Here is a 21,934-nt window from a genome sequence, read left to right as displayed (position 1 = left end):
CACTGAGTGCATTTATTGCAGAGGGTGGTGGAGGCCTGTGACCAGCAGTGTGCCACAAGGATCGGTGCTGGGCCCATGACTTTTCAACATTTTTAAAAATGATTTGGATATGGTTAGTAGGTTTGCAAGTGACGCCAAAATTGGAGGTGCGGTGGACAAAGAAGGAGGTCAGAGTCGAAAAGTGTGGCACTGGAAAAGCACAGCCAGTCAGGCAGCACCTGAGTGAAAGATTCGATATTTCGGCCATACACCCTTCATCAGGAATGTGGTGGGAGGGAAAGGGGGTTGAGAGCTGGGGCTAGCTAGGAAGATGATAGGTGGGGGGGTGATTGTGATAGATTTTGGGGGGGGGGGGGGGGGGGGTGGAGCGGAGATGTGGGAAGGAAAATGGACAGGTGGGTCACTTCAACTCTCCCTCCACCAAGGACATGCAGGTCCTGGGCCTCCTCTACCACCAATCCAAGTCACCCCAGATCTGGAGGAAGAATGCCTCCCCTTCTGCCTTCAGACCCTTCAACCACATGGCATCAATGTCAAATTCGCTAGTTTCCAAATCTCCTCTCCCCCACCTCATCCCAGATCCAACCGTCCAACCCAGCACTGCTCTCTTGACCTGTCTCACCTGTCCATCTTCCTTCCACCCCATCCCACCCTCCCTACCGACCTGTCAAAATCACCCCCCCACTTGCATCCACACTTTCCAGGTACCCTCCCCTCAGCCACACCCATCATCCTCCTATTTATCTCTCAGCTCCCTTCCCCCACCCCCAATATTGCTGAAGGGCTTATGCCTGAAACGTCGACTCTTCTGTTCCTCGGAAGCTGCCTGACCTGCTGTGCTTTCTAGCACCAGACGTTTCGGCGCTAACTCTCCAGCATTTGTAGTCCTCACTTTCTCTCAGAGAAGGCTACCTCAGAGAACAACAGGATCTTGATCAGATGGACCAAAGGGCCGAGAAGTAGCAGACGGAGTTTAATTTGGATAGATGTGAGGTGTGTGTTTTGGAAAGGCAAATGAGGGGACGGCTTATACACTTAATGGTAAGGTCCTGAGGTGTGTTGCTGAACAAAGAGTCCTTGGAGTGCAGGTTCATAGCTCCTTGAAAGTGGAGTCGCAGGTAGATAAGATAGTGAAGGTGGCATTTGGTATGCACGCCTTTATTGGTCAGTGCATTGAGTACAGGAGTTGGGAGGTCATGTTGAGGCTGTACAGGATATTGGTTAAGGCACTTTTGGGATACTGTGGTCAATTCTGGTTTCCTGTTATAGGAAGAATGTTGTGAAATTTGAAGAGGTGCAGAAAAGATTTACAAGGATGTTGCCAGGAGGATTTGAGCTGTAGGGAGAGGCTGAATAGGCTGGGACTATTTTCCCTGGAGTGGAGGCTGAGGGGTGACCTTATCGAGATTTATAAGGTCACGAGGGGCATGGACAGGATAAACAGACAAGGTATTTTCTCCGGGGTGGAGTCAACCAAAATTAGAGGCCATAAGTTTAAGGGGAGGGAGGAAAGATATAAAAGGGATCTAAGGGGCAACTTTTTCACGCAGAGGGTGGTGCATGTTTGGAATGAGCTGCCAGAGGAAGTGGTGGAGACTCATACAATTACAACATTTAAAAGGCATCCGGATGGATATATGAATAGGAAGGGCTTAGAGGGATACGGGCGAAATGCTGGTAAATGGGACTAGATTAGGTTAGGATATCTGGTCAGCATGGACGAGTTGGACCGAAGGATCTGTTTCCGTGCTGTCCATCTCTATGAGTCTGTGTGTTCAGGAAGAATTTCTCATGCAGTATGTAGAATAGGCCTACTAGAAAAGGGGCAAAACTTAATCTCTTCTTGGGAAACAATGCAGAGTTTGTGACGAATGTGTTAATAGAGGAGTACTCTGTGACCAGTGACCATAATTCAGCGTGATTAACAATAGCTATGGGAAAGGACGTGTCTGGTTCACAAGTTGAAGTTCTAAACTGGAGCAAGGCCAATTCTGATGATCTTAAAACAGAAACTTTCAAAGGTTGACGGGGGAGGCTGTTTGCAGGCAGAGGTACATCTGTCAAGTGGGAGGCTTTCAAAAGTGAGTTACTGAGGGTTCAGGGCCAGCAAGCTCCTGTTAGAGTGAAGGGCAAGGATAGCAAGAGTAGGGAACATTGGATGACTAGAAGCTCTGGTCTTGGAAAAAGGAGGCATATGATATGTATAGGCAACTGGAATCAAATTAGTGGGCGGCACGGTGGCACAGTGGTTAGCACTGCTGCCTCACAGCGCCAGAGACCCGGGTTCAATTCCCGCCTCAGGCGACTGACTTGGTGGAGTTTGCACGTTCTCCCCGTGTCTGCGTGGGTTTCCTCCGGGTGCTCCGGTTTCCTCCCACAGTCACAAAGATGTGCAGGGTCAGGTGAATTGGCCATACTAAATTGCCCGTAGTGTTAGGTAAGGGGTAAATGTAGGGGTATGGGTGGGTTTCGCTTCGGCGGGTCAGTGTGGACTTGTTGGGCCGAAGGTCCTATTTCCACACTGTAATGTAATCTAATCTAATGTAATCTAATCTAATCAAATGAATTCCTTTTGGAGTACAGAGGCTGCTGGAGTACATTTAAGAGAGAAATCAGGAGGGCTAAAAGGGGACATGAGATGGCTTTGGCAGATAAGATGAAGGAGAATCCAAAGAGATTCCAGAAGCACATGAAGGGCAAAAGAGTAACACGGGAGAGAATAGAGCCTCTTAAAGATCAACAAGGTCACCTGTGTGCAGAGCCACAAGGGCAGGATGAAATCCTAAATGAATATCTGTCAGTATTTACCACTGAGAAAGGTATGGATGTTAGGGAACAAATAGCGATACCTTAAAGAGTGTGTTGGTGATAGCCAAAGATGAAGTGCCTGAAGACTAGAGGGTGGCTAATGTCATTCCATTATTTAAGAAAGACTGCACAGAAATGCCTGCGAACTACAGACTGGTGAGCTTAACACCCACGGTCGGTAAGTTGTCAGAGGGGATTCTGAGAGACAGGATCTACAGGCATTTGGAGAAGCAAGGACTCATTTGGGATAGTCAGCATGGCTTTGAGCATGGGAAATCGTGTCTCATGAATTTGATTCAAGTTTTCTTAAGAGGTGACCAAGAAACTAGATGACATTGTCAACATGGACTTTAGTAAGACCTTTGACAAGGTACCACATGGTAAGTTGTTAAGGTTAAATCGCAGGGAAAGCGAGCCAATTGGATACAAAATTGGCTTGATGGTCAAAGACAAAGTGTGGTAAAGGGTTGTTTTTTTTCAGACTGGAGGCTTTCGACCAGCAGTGTGCCATAGGAATCGGTGCTGGGTCCACTGTTATTCATCATTTATATAAAAGATTTAGAATTTAGGGAGTGAGTTTGCCAAGATCGCTGAGGTAGTGGACAGTGAAGGTTATCTGGAAATGTAGAGAGATATTGATTAACTGGGCTAATGGGCTGAGCAATGACAGACGGAGGTATTTAGATAAGAACAGCACTTACAGTTAATGGTAGGGTCCTGGGGAGTGTTACAAAACAAAGAGATCTCGGGATACAGGCTCATAGCTCCCTGAAAGTGGAGTCACAAGTGGACAGGGCAGTGAAAGCAGCTTTTGGAATGCTAGTTTTCATCAGTCAGAGTGTAGGATTGGGACGTTTTATTACAGCTGAACATCAACTTGGTGAGGCCACATTTGGAGTTCTGCGTGTAGTTCTGGTTGCCCTACTATAGAAAGGATATTATTAAACCAGAAAGAGTGCAGAAAAGATTTACTAGGACGCTGCCTGGACTGGAAGGTACGACTCTATGAGAAGGATTGCGAACAAGGTGGGGTGTGTTTGTGGCTGAACTACAAAGTTGAGAAAAGGAAGGCAGATGGGAAAGGGTTGCATGTGATGCCATTAACAGCTTTACATTGTGAGGTAGGAACAGTTAGCATTCTCTGAGTTGTCACTGACAAAACTCCCACTAATTCATCTCTAAACATGGAATGCCCAATATTTACTGAAGCAATGAAAACATCAGCCTTCTCCATCTCAGATACTTACTTGAGCCATACTTTTCAGCTGCCTGATGCTCACCGATAGATTACTCGTTTCCTGATCACTGCTCGGGTGCATCGAGACATTTTCTTTCCCCGCTGTCTGGGGGTTACTCTTTGCTGGCACCCGCCTTGATCTCGAGAGCTGGAGAACACACCGGAATGAATGTGAGTATACATGGCAGACTGAAACACGTGCAAAAGAATTACATTCTTCCTGCAGCTTGTAAACAAAGAGGCCTTTTGACCCAACTCATCCGTTCTGATTTTTAAACAATTATTTCATGGGTTACGGACGTCACTGGGTCTGGTGGCCGACCCTAGTTGGCTCTGGAGAAAACAGTGGTGAGCTGCCTTCTTGAACCAAAGCAGTCCATTTGACGTAGGACCCCACAATGCTGCTCAGGATGAAGACTTCACACCTATTCAACATATTGATTCACAGAATGAGAGTGTCACTGGCTCAATTAGCATTTACTACCCAGCCCTAATTGCCAGGAGGGCAGTTAAGAGTCAACCACATTGCTGTGGATGTGAAGGCCAGACCAGGTAAGGATGACATTTTCCTTCCCTAAAGGACATTAGTGACTGGATGTGTTTTTTCCAACCACTGACAATAGATTCATAGCCATCATTTACTATACAAAACGCTGGTGCGGCCACACTTGGAATATTGTGTACAGTTCTGGTCCCCATATTTCGGGAAGGATGTGGAAGCATTGGAAAAAGGTGCAGAGGAGATTTACCAGGATGTTGCCTGGTCTGGAGGGAGGGTCTTATGAGGAAGGGCTGAGAGACTTGGGTCTGTTCTCATTGGAAAGAAGAAGGCAAAGAGGGGATTTGGTAGAGACATACAAGATGACCAGAGGATTAGATAGGGTAGACAGTGAAAGTAGTTTTCCTAGGATGATGACGTCAGCGTGTACGAGGGGGCATAACTACAAATTTAGGGATGATAGATTTAAGACAGATGTCAGAGGGAGGTACTTTACTCAGAGTGGTAAGGGCGTGGAATGCCCTACCTGCTAATGTAGTCAACTCTGCCACATTAGAGAGATTTAAACAAGGTTGAAACTTTATTGCTGGAACAGCACAGCAGGTCAGGCAGCATCAAGGGAACAGGAGATTCGACGTTTCGGGCACAGGCCCTTCTTCAGGAATGAGCAGAGAGTGTTCAGCAGGAGAAGATAAAAGGTAGGGAGGAGGGACTTGGAGGAGGGGAGTTGGAAATGTGATAGGTGGAAAGAGGTCAAGGTGAGGGTGATAGGTCGGAGTAGGGTGGAGGCGGAGAGGTCAAGAAGAAGACTGCAGGTCAGGAAGGCGGTGCCGGGCTGGAAGGATCCGGCTGAGACAAGGTGGGGGGAGGGGGGATGAAGAAACTGGTGAAGTCCAAGTTCATCCCCTGCGGTTGGAGGGTTCCCAGTCGGAAGATAAGACGCTCCTCCTCCGACCGTCGGGTTGTTGTGGTTTGGCGGTGGATGAGTCCAATGACCTGCATATCCTCGGTGGAGTGGGAGGGGGAGTTGAAATGCTGTGCCACAGGTTGGTTGGGTTGGTTCGTCCGGGTGGCCCAGAGGTGCTCCCTGAATCGCTCCGCAAGTAGGCGGCCTGTCTCCCCAATATAGAGGAGGCCACACCGGCTGCAGCGGATGCAGTAGATGATGTGGGTGGAGGTGCAGGTGAATCTGTGGCGGATATGGAAGTTTCCCTTGGGGCCTTGGAGAGAAGTGAGGGGGGAGGTGTGGGCGCAAGTGTTGCACCTCCTGCGGTTGCAAGGGAAGGTGCCGGGAGTGGTGGTTGGGTCGGTGGGGGGTGTGGATCTGACAAGGGAGTCGCGGAGGGAGTGGTCTCTACGGAAAGCTGATAGGGGAGGGGAGGGAAATATATCCTTGGTGCTGGGGTCTGTTTGGAGGTGGCGGAAGTGACGGCGGATGATGCGCTGTACATGGAGATTGGTGGGGTGGTAGGTGAGGACCAGTGGGGTTCTGTCCTGGTGGCGGTTGGAGGGGCGGGGCTCAAGGGCGGAGGAGCGGGAAGTGGAGGAGATGCGGTGGAGGGCACCGTCGACCACGTCAGGGGGGAAATTGCGGTCCTTGAAGAAGGAGGCCATCTGTGTTGTACGTATTTTGAACTGGTCCTCCTGGGAGCAGATGCGGCGGAGACGAAGGAATTGGGAGAATGGGATGGCGTTTTTACAGGGGGCAGGATGGGAGGAGGTGTAGTCCAGGTAGCTGTGGGAGTCGGTAGGTTTGTAGTAGATGTCCGTGTTGATTCGGTCGCCTGAGATAGAAACAGAAAGGTCTAGGAAGGGGAGGGAGGAGTCCGAGACTGTCCAGGTGAATTTGAGACCACTCCCTCCGCGACTCCCTTGTCAGATCCACACCCCCCACCGACCCAACCACCACTCCCGGCACCTTCCCTTGCAACCGCAGGAGGTGCAACACTTGCGCCCACACCTCCCCCCTCACTTCTCTCCAAGGCCCCAAGGGAAACTTCCATATCCGCCACAGATTCACCTGCACCTCCACCCACATCATCTACTGCATCCGCTGCAGCCGGTGTGGCCTCCTCTATATTGGGGAGACAGGCCGCCTACTTGCGGAGCGATTCAGGGAGCACCTCTGGGCCACCCGGACGAACCAACCCAACCAACCTGTGGCACAGCATTTCAACTCCCCCTCCCACTCCACCGAGGATATGCAGGTCATTGGACTCATCCACCGCCAAACCACAACAACCCGACGGTCGGAGGAGGAGCGTCTTATCTTCCGACTGGGAACCCTCCAACCGCAGGGGATGAACTTGGACTTCACCAGTTTCTTCATCCCCCCTCCCCCCACCTTGTCTCAGCCGGATCCTTCCAGCCCGGCACCGCCTTCCTGACCTGCAGTCTTCTTCTTGACCTCTCCGCCTCCACCCTACTCCGACCTATCACCCTCACCTTGACCTCTTTCCACCTATCACATTTCCAACTCCCCTCCTCCAAGTCCCTCCTCCCTACCTTTTATCTTCTCCTGCTGAACACTCTCTGCTCATTCCTGAAGAAGGGCCTGTGCCCGAAACGTCGAATCTCCTGTTCCCTTGATGCTGCCTGACCTGCTGTGCTGTTCCAGCAATAAAGTTTCAACTTTGATCTCCAGCATCTGCAGACCTCACTTTCTCCTCAGAGATTTAAACAATCCTTATATACGCACATGGATGATTTTGGGATAGTGTAGGGGGATGAGCTGAGAATATTTCACAGGTCGGCGCAACATCAAGGGTCGAAAGACCTGTTCTGCACTGTATTGTTCTATGTTCTATTAGACTCTTAATTCCAAATTTTTAAAACTCAGATGTTTACAGTACAGAAGTCAGTCATTTGGTCCATCACATCAATTCCATGCTTTCTTTAACTACCTACCTACCTAACCTAACTAACCTACCTACCTACCTAACCTACCTACCTTGCCACCTTCACGGATTTGCAGAAATGCAAACCCAGGATTGCTCTGATCTTCAGTACTTTCCAGAGTCCTACATTTCACTTGTAATCGTTGGCCTTGTTAGCCCTTCCCAAGTGCATTATGTCACTCTTCCGGGCTGTGCCATTGGTCTGCCCAGTCTGATTATATCCTCCTGCAGCTTTCAGCTATCCTCCTCACTACTTGCCACCCTGCCAATTCTCATGTCATCCATGATCTTCTTGATCACAGTCCTTACAGTTATACCCAAATCATCACGTACACCACAAACAACAAATGCCCCAGCACCGAGCCCTGCAGGACTCGAATGAAAACAGACTTCCAGTCTCTGAAACATTCCCCCTACCATCACTCTACTTCCCACCTCTCAGCCAATTTGGATCCAACATGCCGTCTCGCCTTGGATCCCACTGGCTGTGTCAAAAGCTTTGCTGAAGTCTGCTGGACGACTTCAAATGCATCACCCGCAGCAACTCTCCTGGTTACCTCCACAAAATAATGACTGAATTTGTCAAACATGACTGTCCTTTAACAAATTCACGCTGACAATCCCTGATTGAAGTGTCTCTCCAAGTAATGATATATTATGCCCCTCAGAACTCTTAACAACTTCCCACCAGAAGTTAGACTGATTGGGCTGTAACTCCTGATCTATCAATTCCTCTCACTTTTAACAATTGGATATTAGCAGTCTTCTGGTAGCTCATCTGTGGCCAGAGAGGATTCAAAAATTACTGTCAGGACCAATGATACCTCCTCCCTTGCTTCTCTTAACAGCCTAGGATACATCTCATTCAGGCCTGCAGATGTATCACCTTTTAAAGCTGCTACACCACGAGTAACACAAACTGAAGTTGCTGGAAAATCTCAGCAGGTCTGGCAGCATCTGTGAAGAGAAATCAGAAGGGTCTGAGCAAGGATCACCAGATCTGAAACATTAACTTTGATTTCCCTTCTCAGCCACTCACTATCCTGATTTGGAAATATATCGCCGTTCCTTCAGCATCACTGGGTCAGAATCTTGGAATTCCCTCCCAAGGGCATTGTGGGTCAACCTGTAGCACATGGACTGCAGCTGTTCAAGAAGGCAGCTCACCACCACCTTCTCGAGGGCAACTAGGGACAGTCAATAAATGCTGGCCAGTCAGCAAAGCCCACTTTCCATGAATTAATATACAAAATAAAACTTGTTTTATTGATAAAGCAAAACCTCCAGAATTTTGTGTTTCTGTTTCAGCAAGACCACTTTGTTAAAACTGCAACACGACAAAGTGGGATCTATCAAGACAGGTTCCCAACTGGGATTTCGCTTGTCCAGTGATAACATCAACTGGGATCATAGTACTTCTAGGTCCTTGAACGCAAGACACATCTCACTACCAATAAAAAAATCTCCTCCATGTCCATCCTACCAAATATTTTTGACAGGTCATCCGGTATAGGAAACCTGACCCAGTCTGTTCAATCTTCCTAATAGGAAGAAGCTTTCATTTGAGTAAAATGTTTTTTTAAACAGTCCAGTGTTCCCACTGTATTAGACAGCCTCACAAAAACATGATAAAAATTGACAAAAGACCATAAGACATAGGAGTGGAAGTAAGACCATTCAGCCCATCGAGTCCACTCTGCCATTCAATCATGGCTGATTGGCATTTCAATGCCACTTACCTGCTCTCTCGCAGCATCCCTGAATTCCTTGCAAGATTAAGAATTTATCAATCTCTGCCTTGAAGACATTTAACGTCCCGGCCTCCACTGCACTCCATGGCAATGAATTCCACATAACCACTCCACTTTTTAATTCTATCCCTCTAGAAATGAATCCCACTGTTTTCTCAGAAATGTAGAATGGTTGCAAGCCCAGGAGAAGGAGGCCATTCATCCTCAGATAGCTCTAAGATTCCTTAAGACAACTGACCACCCTTAGTGCCCTTCAGAAGGTGGCAGTCAGCTACCTTTTTCAACTGCTGCAGTCCGTTTGGTCTAGATATACCTAATGCTGCTGCGAGAGAGATTGACCCTGAGATGGAGTGGTGGTAATGTTCCCAAATCAGGATAGTGAGTGGCTTGGAGGAGAAATTGCAGATGGTGATCCACGGATTTGCTGCCCTCACCCTTCTTGATGGCAGTGCCATGGGTTTTGGAGGTTGCTGCCTAAGGAGACGATGCACTTCTGCAGAGCATCTTGTAGCTACTACACTGTTGCTAAGTGTTGGTGTTGGAAGAGTGAATGTTTGTGCACATGTATCAATCAAGTCGGCTGCTTTGTCCTCGATAATTTCGAGTTTCAGGGCAGGCCTTGAGGGCAATAGACATGCAGGTATAGAAGAGGGAAATGGAACCAGTTGGACTGCGGTAGAGAGCTGGCACGTATACGACAGGCTGAACTGCCTCCCTCAGTGCTAACATGAATCTGTCGAAGGGGATCAAACTCTTATACCCACCTCCTGTCCCTGACACTCACCTGCCGTGCACTTTGAGACCGGGTGGTGCTGACAGACAGGTTACTGGTCTCCTGATCGCTGTCCAACCATGCTGTACCAGCGTCTTTAACCACTTTCTGGTTGCTGTCTGCCAACACTTGTCTTGATCTCCTGGAGGACTGTCAACAGATTAAAAAGATGTGAATAAAGCACTGAATGCTGAAAGCACGCCCATAAAAAAGGATGCGATATATGTGCAGAATTAGATTTGGCTCAGACACCCTTTAACTTGCCCATCATGAACTAGAATCACTATTACAGACCAAACAATCGACGGAAGGAATGGGACAGAAAAAACGAGGAATTAAACACTAAGGGTCCAGGATTATTGGCAACTGCTGAGAGATAGAGAATACAGAAATCGGGTTAGAAAGCAGCATCTGTAATAGAGATGAGCAAGATGCACCGTGGCAAGGAGAGGAGGAATGTCATCTCTGACACACATTCCTGCCAACACACACGTTCCAGCCAATAATCCAGGTTGGAACAATCAGTACGGTATGCAGGGCAGAGTGAACTAATGGAGGGTCATGCCAAGGGAGCATGGTCCCACCAGAGGGTTAGTGCTAGAAGGTACCATCTTGTAAAAAGGTTGGTGCTGATGGAGCACCCTCCCATCAGAGGGTCAGCACCAAGGGAGCATTGGTCTCCTGTCAAAGGGTGAGTGCTGAGGCCTGCTATCACTAACACCCACCTGTGGGGCATCCTTTGCCAGGCTGATTGACTGCTGTACAGGGCTAGGCTTTTGCTGTTTGCCAGGGTTCCTCTTCTGCGGAGCCACTTTCTTCTCCACTGGTGTATGCTTTGGCCTCTTGGCGGGCTGTGAGTACATCAGGACATAAAGTAGAATGTTAACACCCGAATGCCTCAACTGCAGTGCCAGACACAGCTCATTGACAAGCAAGGGTCCCATCTGTGTTTCGGTTAATTCCATACCTACCCCAACGCCCTCCTGACTGGCATCTCAGCTGCCACCTCAAAAGTTCAGCTCATCAAAAGTCCTGCTGTCTGCATCCAAACTTGCACTACATCCCACTCATCTAGCAGCCCTGCACAGGCTGACCAAAGATCATAGCAGGTATCGGCAGAACAAGGACAGCATCTATCCAGGATTTTAAAGAAAACTTTACTCAGTACCTCACCCCATGTCATATCTGCCCTGGAAGTGTTTGATGTGGACAGTGTAGAGGCAGCTTTACCCTCAGCTTTAAATAATAGTGAGGGCATTACTTTGATTGAAGAGATGTCAGTTCTGGGAGTATTTGACAGGGACAGTGTGGCAGTATCATTACTTTCAGTTGTAAAAGTAAGGGGAGCTTTGCGTCTATCCCCATGATGTACCTGCCCTGGGAGTGTTTGATAGCGACAGTATGGAGGAGGCATTACTTTCAGTTTAAAAAGTTACAGGTAGCTTCACTCTGTATCTCACCTCTTAAATAAGGAGATCAAAACCACACACAACATTTGAGACATGTTCTCTCCAATGTCCTACAAAACCTAAGCACAACAATATACTCATATGTTGAATTCATCTGGGACTAAAGGATTGTGTGCAATTCTGGTCTCCCTCCTATTTAAAGAATGTTGTGAACTTTGAAAGGGTTCAGAAAAGATCTACAAAGATGTTGGCAGGGTTGGAGGGTTGAGCTACAGGGAGACGGTGAATAGGCTGGGGCTATTTTCCCTGGAGCCAGAGAAACTGAGGGATGAATTTGTACGGGTTTATAAAATTATGAGAGGCACAGATAGGGTCTTTTCCCTAGATTGGGGGAGGTCCAGAACTAGACAGCATAGGTTTAGAGTGAGAGGGTAAAGATTTAAAAGAGACCTGAGGGGCAACTTTTTCACGCAGAGGGTGGTGCGTGTATGGAATGAGCTGCCAGAGGAAGTGGTGGAGGCTAGTACAATTCCAACATTTAAAAGGCATCTGGGTGGGTATATGAATAGGAAGGGTTTAAGAGGGATACGGGCTAAGTGTTGGCAAATAGGACTTGATTAATTTAGGATATCTGGCCAGCATGGACGAGTTGTACCAAAGAGTCTGTTTCAGTGATGTACATTTCTATGACTCTATGGTTGCATTCCATTATCGTTCTGAGTTACTTGCTGTACCTACATTCTAATTTTTATGCCTCATGCACCAGAACTCCTAGATTCCTTTGCACCTCCAAAATTCTGCAAGAGCGTGTGAGCGAGAGAGAAAGAAAAAAAAGTTAAAGAGGAAGAGATAGAACGAGAGAGTCAAAGATGTAAGGACAACATTTTTTTTTAAAAGAGAAGTTTATTTTCTTTGTTTTCTGTACCAAAATAGATAAAAGAACGTTTTAAACCAAAGATTGTGTCGAGTGTTACCGTATTTTTAAAAATAAGTTACTGAAGAGAAACCTCTAACGAAGAATCACCACACTAAATGTTAACACTGCCTTCTCCCCGTAGATGCAGTCAGAACTGCTGGGTTTCTCCGCAGTTTCTGTACTTTTGTCACTGGAACTCATCGTGAGTTGTATTTAAACTGTTGCTTTGCTCACGCAGTCGGGGGAGGGGTCAAAGATGGCACTAGAGTACAAGTGTGCATGTGCAGAGGAAGCTTCACCCAGAGCCGGACTGCTGATCAGTTTGTGAAATCAGAAGCAACTGTGGAGGCCAACAGTCATAGCACGATACCAACTCTAACTGGCTGCTGGGCAAGTGAATAGAGTGAGTGGACATAGAAAGACAAGGTCTGTCTCTGTAATGAAGTAAGCAAAGCCTGTCTAGCTAGAACCTGTCACTTCTAACCAGTGACTGAAATACTGTACAATTAATGTGTGCCAACCATCCTGTACCTGCAAATAACCAAAAGAACCTTAAAGCAGCAAAAGGGATACTTCTTCAAACTATTAAATTGTGTTTCCCCAGCACTCCAGCTTGTCTGAATCTGTCTGCTTGTACATGTCAGGGTTTAAGGGGATTAGTTTCAAAAAGTTGTTTATGTTGATATTTCCTATTTTTGTTTGCCTGTGGCCAGACTTACTTTCTTTGCCATAAATAGTATCTTCTTGTTCTGTCCAGATGGGGACAAGCTCTGTGCAACTCCATATATTTCTCTCTGTGTCATTGCCTGACTGTGTGGGCTGAATGTACTTTCATTTTCTACAAACCCACTGGCCTGACATTTTCTACAAACCCACCGACTCCCCACAGCTACCTGGATTACACCTTCTCCTACCCTGCCTCCTGCAAAAATGCTATCCCCATTCCCAATTCCTCCGCCGCATCTGCTCCCAAGAGGACCAGTTCCACCAGTGAACACATCAGATGGTCTCCTTCTTTAAAGACTGCAAATTCCTCTCCCATGTCGTTGAAAATACCCTCCAACGCATCTCATCCACACCCTGTACCTTCACCCTCGAACCCCACCCCTCCAACCGCAACAAGAACAGAACTTCCCTGGTCCTCCTCTTCTACCCCATCAACCTCCGTATACATCGCATCCTCCGCCAACATTTCCGCCACCTACAAGCAGACCCCACTACCAGAGATATATTTCCCTCCCCATCCCTATCCGCTTTCCGTAAAGACTGTTCCCACCGCGACTACCTGGTCAGGTCCACATCCCCTAACAGCCCACCCTCCCCTCCCGGCAACGTCCCCTACCACCGCAGAAATTACAAAACCTGCGCCCATACCTCCCCCCTCACCTCTGTCCAAGGCCCCAAAGAAGCCTTCCACATCAATCAAAGCTTCACCTGCACTTCCACACGTCATTTACTGTATCCATTGCTTCCAAAGCGGTCTCCTCTACATTGGGGAGACTGGACGCCTACTCACAGAGCGCTTCAGAGGACATCTCCGGGACACCCGCACCAATCAACCCCACCGCCCCGAACATATCGACTCCCCCTTCCACTCTGCCGAGGTCATGCAGGTCCTGGGCCTGCTCCATTGCCACTCCTTTACCATCCGACGCCTGGAGGAAGAACCCTTCTGCCTCGGAACCCTTCAATCCCATGGCATCAATGTGGACTTCACCAGTTTCCTCATTTCCCCTCCTCCCAACTTACCCCAGTTCTAAACTTCCAGCTCAGCACCATTCTCACTATCTGTCCCACCTGTCAATCTTCCTTCCCACCTATCCGCTCCATCCTCCCCTCTGACTTATCACCTTTACCCCCACCTCCATCCACCTATTGCACTCTCAACTACCTTCTCCCCAGCCCCACCCCCCTCCCATTTATCTCTCCACCCCCGAGGCTCGCAACCTCATTCCTGATGAAGGGCTTTTGCTCGAAATGTTGGTGTTCCTGCTGCTCGGATGCTGCCTGACTTGCTGTGCCTTTTCCAACACGACTCTAATCTCCAGCATCTGCAGTCCCCACTTTTGCCCAAATGTACTGTATCGTCAAATTGCTTTTGGTGCTTGTCTCAAGCTTTCAAATCTGATTCCATTTATTTCTGTCATTCTCAAGTCAGAACTTGATTCAGTCTTTTGAAGTAACAATGAGGTTTGATGAGGACAGAGCAGTGGACATGATCCATATGGACTTCAGTAAGGCATTCAACAAGGTTTCCCCATGGGAGACTGGTCAGCAAGGTTAGATCTCACGGAATAAAGGGAGAAGTAGCCATTTGGATACAAAACTGGCTCGAAGGTAGAAGACAGAGGATGGTGGTAGAGGGTTGCTTCTCAGACTGGATGCCTGTGACCAGTGGTGTGCCACAAGGATCGGTGCTGGGTCCACTACTTTTCGTCATTTACATAAATGATTTGGATGTGAACGTAGGAGGTATAGTTAGGAAGTTTGCAGATGACAACAAAATTGGAGGTGTAGTGGACAGCGAAGAAGTGGACATCAGACTTTGATCAAATGAGTCAGTGGGCTGAGGAGTGGCAGATGGAGTTTAATTTAGATAAATGTGAGGTGCTGCATTTTGCAAAAGCAAACCTTAACAGGACTTATACACTTAATGGTAAGGTCCTAGGGAGTGTTGCTGCATCAAGAGACCTTGGAGTGCAGGTTCATAGCTCCTTGAAAGTAAAGTCATAGGTAGACCTGATATTGAAGAAAGTATCTGACATGCTTTCCTTTATTGGTCAGAAAATAGTGTATTGGAGTTGGGAGGTCATATTGCAGCTGCACAGGATGTTGGTTAGGCCACTTTTGGAATATTGCATGCAATTCTGGTCTCCTTCCTTTCAGAACAATGTTGTGAAACTTAAAAATCACAACACCAAGCTATAGTCCAACAGGTTTAATTGGAAGCACACTAGCTTTCGGAGTGTCCCTCCTTCATCAGGTGATAGTGGAGGGCTCAATCCTAACACACAGAATTTATAGCAAAAATTTACAGTGTGATGTAACTGAAATTATACATTGAAAAATTGATTGTCTGTTGAGTCTTTCATCTGTTTGAATACCATGAGAGTTTCACTTCTTTCATGTGTAAATCACAAAACTTTTTTTTAAAAAGTTGCATTCTCAGGTTAGTAGTTAACAATGGGTGATAGCTAGACAATATGTTGGAGGTGTTAGCTCCCTGTGTTCTCTGTTCATGCCATGATGTTTAGATTGATTCTAATCTTAAAAGTGAGATAACGGAGTTTTACATGAATTCATGCAGTTTTTGAGCTGAGAGATTTACATGAATTCACTATCCACTATCGCCTGATGAAAGAACGACGCTCCGAAAGCTAGTGTGCTTCCAATTAAACCTGTTGGACTATAACCTGGTGTTGAGTGATTTTTAACTTTGTACACTCCAGTCCAACACCGGCATCTCTAAGTTGTGAGACTTGAAAGGGTTCAGAAAAGATTTACAAGAATGTTGCCAGGGTTGGAAGGTTTGAGCTAAAGAGAGAGGCTAAATAGGCTGGAGCTGTTTACCTTGGCGTGTCAGAGGCTGAGGGGTGACCTTCTAGAGGTTTATAAAATCATGAGGGGCATGGATAAGGTAAACAGACAAAGTCTTTTCCCTGAGGGTGGGTGAGTCTAGAACTAGAGGACATAGGTTTAGGGTGAGAGGGGAAAGATTTAAAAGGGACCTAAGGGAAAACTTTTTCACACAGAGGGTGGTGCGTGTAAGGAATGAGTTGCCAGAAGAAGTGGTGGAGGCTGGCACAATTCCAACATTTAAAAGGCATCTGGATGGGTATATGAATAGGAAGGGTTTGGAGGGATATGGGCCAAGTGCTGGTAAATGGGACTAGATTAGGTTCGGCTATCTGGTCGGCATGGACAATTTGGATCTAAGGGTCTGTTTCCATGTTGTACAGCTCTACGACTCTACAACTCTTAAGCCTGTAGGGTCAGAGAAATTTATTACCAAACAATACCAACACAGAGCTGAAAGGTCACCCGCGCCCGCCAGGTTTGCACTGGGCACAATCACTTACTGGGGCCCTGGAAGGACGAGAGGCCATCTGTTTCCTTCCTTTGTTCAAAGTGTCCTCGAAATCGCTGCCAGTGTCAGACTCCGATTCACTCGTTACGTTGCTAGGAGAGAATGGGAAGAGTGTCAGAGATCAAGGAATTGGTGCACGGAGACGGTTCTCAATGCTACAGATCCAGATAAAGGGCCAGTCACAGCAGGAAAGGACAAGATGTGGGACTGATCCCACATGCCACTGGTAGCAGATCACACAGCTTTCAGGGCCCCTGTACAGAACTCCTTTTGTATAGAGTTCCCAACATTCGGGGACTCAAACAAAAGCACTGATATCCCTTGGGACAACTGACTGACTACTTGCTCAGCCTTTGGTCAAGACGTGTGCAGCTGAGATTTGAATGTACTTAGATTTACACAGGGTAGACCAGTCAGGAATGCGTTGGAATATTTGTGTTCAAAGATAATGAAGGCATAGATGACGGCTTCAACAGATGAGTGGAGACAGGGGTGAAAGCAGGTGATGTTACAGAGGTCAAAATAGAACACTGATTAATGAGGTGGGAAGCTCACCTTGGGATCAAACACAACATCAAAACTGCAATTTTATCTTGGACTAGAATGAGGAAGAGGAATGGAATAGAAGTGAATGGACCTGATGACAGTAACTTGTATCCCAGTTAACTAACCAAAGCAGGCATTGGATTTATGTCCAGCACGTCTGCTCCTTCAAACAGTGTCATTCACCTGAGCAGACGGATAACACCTCAGTTTGTCAACCACAGTGCAGAACTGCCAAGGAATGTAACGAGGCTGGTCAGGAGCACAGCATTCAGAGGTTGGGAATTCACCATGTGAAAACGATACACTGCAGCAGGATGGTACAGGTATATCAGAGACAAACCTTCCACCGCCTCCCCAGGGTGACAGCCACTTACTCGGAGTCCAGGTTATCTCCAATCAATAGCTCCGCCACCTCCTCCCTGCGGAAATAGGTTGGGCTGGAAAACCGTGATTCGACACTCCCAGCAACGCTCACCGGAGACATGCCTTTCTCAGAGCCAGGGCTGGCTTTCCTCGATCTCAACACCGGCATCGCTGCGAAGAGCTGAAACACAAAAAGTAATCCCACTCACAGATAGATTGAAACAAAGGCAGGGCCACTCTATCTGTCACATCCTCTCCGTCTCTCCATTCACACCCCCTACTTCCTTCAAGGTCCTCTTCCATTCATACTTCTGCTGTATTTCACTCAGTTTTCTATTTTGACCCCAGTTTCTCTCAGTATTTCCTCCAAGTTCTTTTACTTTTACCCTTAGTTTCTGGCTGTATTTCTCTCAGGTTCTCTATTTTTGCCCCAGTTTCTCCCTGTTTAGCCCAGCTTTTCTATCTGTGCCCTCAGTTTCTGGCTATATTTACCAGAGTTTCTCTCCTCTTATCCCGTTTCCTTACAGTATTTCCCTGTTTTTCTATTTTGACCCAAGTTTCTGGCAGTATTCCTCACAGATTCTCTATTTTTACCCGTTTCTAGCTGTATATTAACCTGTTTCTCTATTGTTGTCCTCAGTTTCTAGCTATATTCAACTGAGTCTCTCTTGTCTTACCCCTATTTCCTGACAGTATTTCCTGACAGTTTCTCTTTTTACCCCAGTTTCTGGCAGTATTTCTCTCAGAATCTCTATTTTTACCCCAGTTCATAGTTGTACATAGCTCTGTTTCTCTATTTTTACCCCCAGTTTCTGGCTGTAGTTACCTCAGGATTCTCTAATCTTACCAGTGTTTCTTGACAGTATTTCCCAGTTTCTCTCCATTTTGGTCCTCAGTTTCTGGCTGTATTTACCTGAGTTTCTCTGTTCTTGTCCCTGACTATTTCCCTGTTTGCATATTTTTACCCCAGCTGCCTGGCTGCATTTTTGCCAGTTTCTCTATGCTTGCCCCAGTTTCTCTCAGTGCTTCCCTCCAGTTCTCTTACTTTTACTGCAGGTTTCTGGCTATATTTCCCTCAGGTTCTCTATTTTTGCCCCAGATTCTCACTATTTCTAACCTGTTTCTGGCTGTATTTACCTCAGGATTCTCTCTTCTTACCCCGACAGTATTTCCATTTGTGTGTGTTTTACCCCAAGTTTAGATTAGATTCTCTATAGTTTCTGGCTGCATTTCTCCCAGTTTCTCTCTATTTCTACCCTCAGTTTCTGGGTGTATTTACCTCAGGATTCTCTATTCTTGCCCCTGTTTCCTGACAGTATTTCCCACTCTCTCTTTATTTTTGTCCTCAGTTTTCTGGCAGCATTTAGATTAGATTCCCAACAGTGTGGAAACAGGCCTTTCGGCCCAACAAGTCCACACTGACCCTTTGAAGGGTAACCCACACTGACTCACTCGCCACATTTACCCCCAACACTCTGGGGCAATTTATCAACGGCCAATTCACCTCAACCTGAGATTCTCTATTTCCCTGTTTCGCGATATACTTACCCCAGTTTCTGTCTTTTTATTCCTCTTTCCCACCTTTATTTACTTGGGTTACTCTCCCGGTTTGTTTTCGGGACTCCGCTTCTTTCCCGCGCGCTCGAATTCCGCGCCAATCTGCCGTGATGACGCCACAGCGTTATAACAATGGCCTCACCCCCAACCGGCTGCCGCCATCTTTGTAACTGGCAGAAGCTTCGGACCGATTTCGCTGTCACCGCTACCTTTGTGACTGGCAGAGCTCCAGCCTGGTTCCCCTGTCGCCGCCATCTTTGCGACTGGCAGAGGCTCCAGCTTAATTCCACTGTCGCCGCCATCTTTGCGACTGGCAGAGGCTCCAGCTTAATTCCACTGTCGCCGCCATCTTTGCGACTGGCAGAGGCTCCAGCTTAATTCCACTGTCGCCGCCATCTTTGCGACTGGCAGAGTCTCCAGCTTAATTCCACTGTCGCCGCCATTTTTGCGACTGGCAGAGGCTTCAAACTGATTCCCTCTGCCGCCGCCATTTTTGTGACTGGCTCAGGGATAAGATCTGTGGCTGTCCAGAGAAGGATGTTTGGTATAGCCCTTCACAGCCTAACTGCTTTAACACTACCCCTCCCCCCCCAAAAAACACCTTTCAAAATTAAATCTTTTATACCCCACTCACTCACCCCTAAAAAATACCTTTCAAAATTAAATCTTTTATACCCCACTCAGTCAATTTAACTGAATTGTCCCACTACTGAAAAGACTAACTAAAATTTAACCAAGTTAAAAATCACACAACACCAGGTTATAGTCCAGCAGGTTTATTTGGAAGTACGAGCTTTCGGAGTGCTGCTCCTTTATTAGGTGATCCTGGAAGTTAAGATCATGCTCACAGAATGTAACAGTCATCTGTCTGTCTAATGAGAGAGTAGGACTATGGCAATTCATCTTTTAAATGTCCTCACCCACTGGGTGAAAACGATTTTCCTCAGATCCCCTCAAATTCTTCTGCTTGTTACCTTTAAACTGTGTCCCCCGATTATTGAACCCCTTACTCGAGGTTTCTCCCTATCCAATCGGTCTTGTCCCCTCATAATTTTGTACACTTCATTTAGATCCTTCCTCAGCCTTCTCTACTAGGGAATAAAAAGCATTCTGTCGGCGCAGTGGCTCAGTGGTTAGTACTGCTGCCTCACAGTGCCAGGGACCTGGCTTCAGGCGAATGTCTGCATGGAGCTTGCACATTCTCCCCATGTCTGCATGGTGTGCAGGTTAGGGTGAATTGGCCATGCTAAGTTGCCCATGGTATCAGGGGTGTGTAGGACATTCTTCAGGGATAAATGTAGAGTAGTAGGGCAGGGGAATGGGTCTGGGTGGGTTCTCTCCAGAAGGTCGATGTGAACTTGTTGGGCCAAATGGACTGTTTCCGCACTGTGGGGATTCTATGATTCATAGCTGAATTGCTCCATCCCACGCAACTTCCTGGTGAATCTCCTCAGCACCTTCTCTAAAGCAGTCACAGATTTCCCATACCATGGAGACCAGAACTGGCCACAGTACTCCAGCTGTGACCTAACTGACATTTGTGACCAGTTCCTTCATAACCTCCTTGCTTTTGTATTCAATGCTTTGAATATTGAAAGCAAGCACAGTCAGAGAGTTTTGAGAAGATTTGTAGCTCAGGTTGAGGTTCTGGATGTAGGTTTGCTCGCTGAGCTGAAGGATTCATTTTCAGATGTTTCCTCACCATACTAGGTAACATCTTCAGTGAGCCTCCGGACGAAGCACTGTTGATGATTTCTGCTTTCTATTCATAGAATACAAATAAATAGAAAGCAGGAATCATCAGCAGTGTTTCGTCTGGAGGCTCACTGAAGTTGTTACCTAGTAGGGTGACAAAACGTCTGAAAATAAACCTTCCAGCTCAGTGAGCAAACCTACATCCAGCAAGTACAGTCAGTTCTGCTATAACACGGTAGTTCCGTTCTCATGCAATCCTGTGTTATAAGAAAGTCGCATAACAGCAGCACTATTTAAACTAATGAGGCCAGAATTGTGTTATAACCAACACACGCTTTAAAACGTCGTGATTTAGAAACAATGTCCTCAATTCATCAGTTGTGTTATAGCGAATTCTCTTAATGCAAGGTGCATTATCGCAGAACGACCTGTATCCCATATATCTCCATAGTTAAAAATCACACAGGCTATAGTCTAACAGGTTTATTTGGAAGCTCTAGCTTTCGGAGTGCTGCTCCTTCATCAGGTGATTGTGGAGAATAAGATTGTAAGACACAGAACTAATAGCAAAAATTTCCAGTGTGATGTAACTAAAATTATATATTGAAAAAGAACCAATTGTTTGTTAAGCAATTCTTCTTTTAAAATGAGATTCTGGATTAGAGTGGTGCTGGAAAAGCACAGCAGTTCAGGCAGCATCTGAGGAGCAGGAAAATAGATGTTTCGGGCAAAAGCCCTTCATCAGGAATAGAGGCACAGTACCTACAGGGTGGAGAAATAAATGAGAGGAGGGTGGGGGTGGGGACAAAGTAGTATAGAGTACAATAGATGAATGGGGGAGGGGATGAAGGTGATAGGTCAGGGCGGAGGGTGGGGGAAGGTAGCAAAGAGTACAATGGGTGAATGGGGGTGGGGATGTAGGTGATATAGATCAGAGAGAAGGGTGGAGTGGATAGGTGGAAAGGAAGATAGGCAGGTAGGACAAGTCATGGGGACAGTGCTGAGCTGGAAGTTTGGAACTAGGGTGAGGTGGGGGAAGGGGAAATGAGGAAACTGGTGAATTCTAGATTAGAATGACCATATTGGTATCAGTTGTTTCATACTTAAATCGCAAAACTTTTTTTTAAAAAGTTACATTCTCAAGTGCACTTTAACAATTGTTTACTTTAACAACTAACAATAACACTTTAACAATTAACACTTTAACACCAATTGCTAACACCAAATGTGGCACAGACAACTTAAAACTGAATGGCCACCCTGGGTGCTGGGGGAAAAAATAAGCACTACCACACTTAGGTGGTAGTGTGGGGGTTAAATTATAAAAAAAAAGGGGAGTTTTTAGTCCCGACATCCCCTTCACTGTTTTGATCACCCAGCACTGCCCTTTGATGTGA

The 21,934-nt window shown here is 46.8% G+C and overlaps 1 protein-coding gene across 1 annotated transcript in view; it reads right to left on the bottom strand.

Annotated features, from left to right (window-relative positions):
* stag3 (STAG3 cohesin complex component) overlaps nucleotides 1–18,994 on the bottom strand; it is a 60,096-nt gene extending 41,102 nt beyond the window's left edge. Inside the window, exons 1-6 of the mRNA XM_087982683.1 lie at nucleotides 18,834–18,994; nucleotides 17,297–17,466; nucleotides 16,369–16,468; nucleotides 10,690–10,815; nucleotides 9,977–10,114; nucleotides 4,056–4,193 (exon numbers count right to left, since the gene is read on the bottom strand). Coding sequence (XP_087838809.1) covers nucleotides 4,056–4,193; nucleotides 9,977–10,114; nucleotides 10,690–10,815; nucleotides 16,369–16,468; nucleotides 17,297–17,454 — 660 coding nt within the window. The 5' untranslated portion in view covers nucleotides 17,455–17,466; nucleotides 18,834–18,994. The remainder of the gene's footprint in view (nucleotides 1–4,055; nucleotides 4,194–9,976; nucleotides 10,115–10,689; nucleotides 10,816–16,368; nucleotides 16,469–17,296; nucleotides 17,467–18,833) is intronic.
* Between the last annotated feature and the right edge of the window lie 2,940 nt (nucleotides 18,995–21,934).

Source organism: Chiloscyllium plagiosum, unplaced genomic scaffold (assembly GCF_037043375.1).
Source record: "Chiloscyllium plagiosum isolate Xiang-an unplaced genomic scaffold, Cpla_swu_hap1 HiC_scaffold_44, whole genome shotgun sequence".
Lineage (NCBI taxonomy): Eukaryota > Metazoa > Chordata > Chondrichthyes > Orectolobiformes > Hemiscylliidae > Chiloscyllium > Chiloscyllium plagiosum.
The sequence above is the reverse complement of the archived record's forward strand: the minus strand, read 5'-3'. Positions and strand labels throughout refer to the sequence as shown.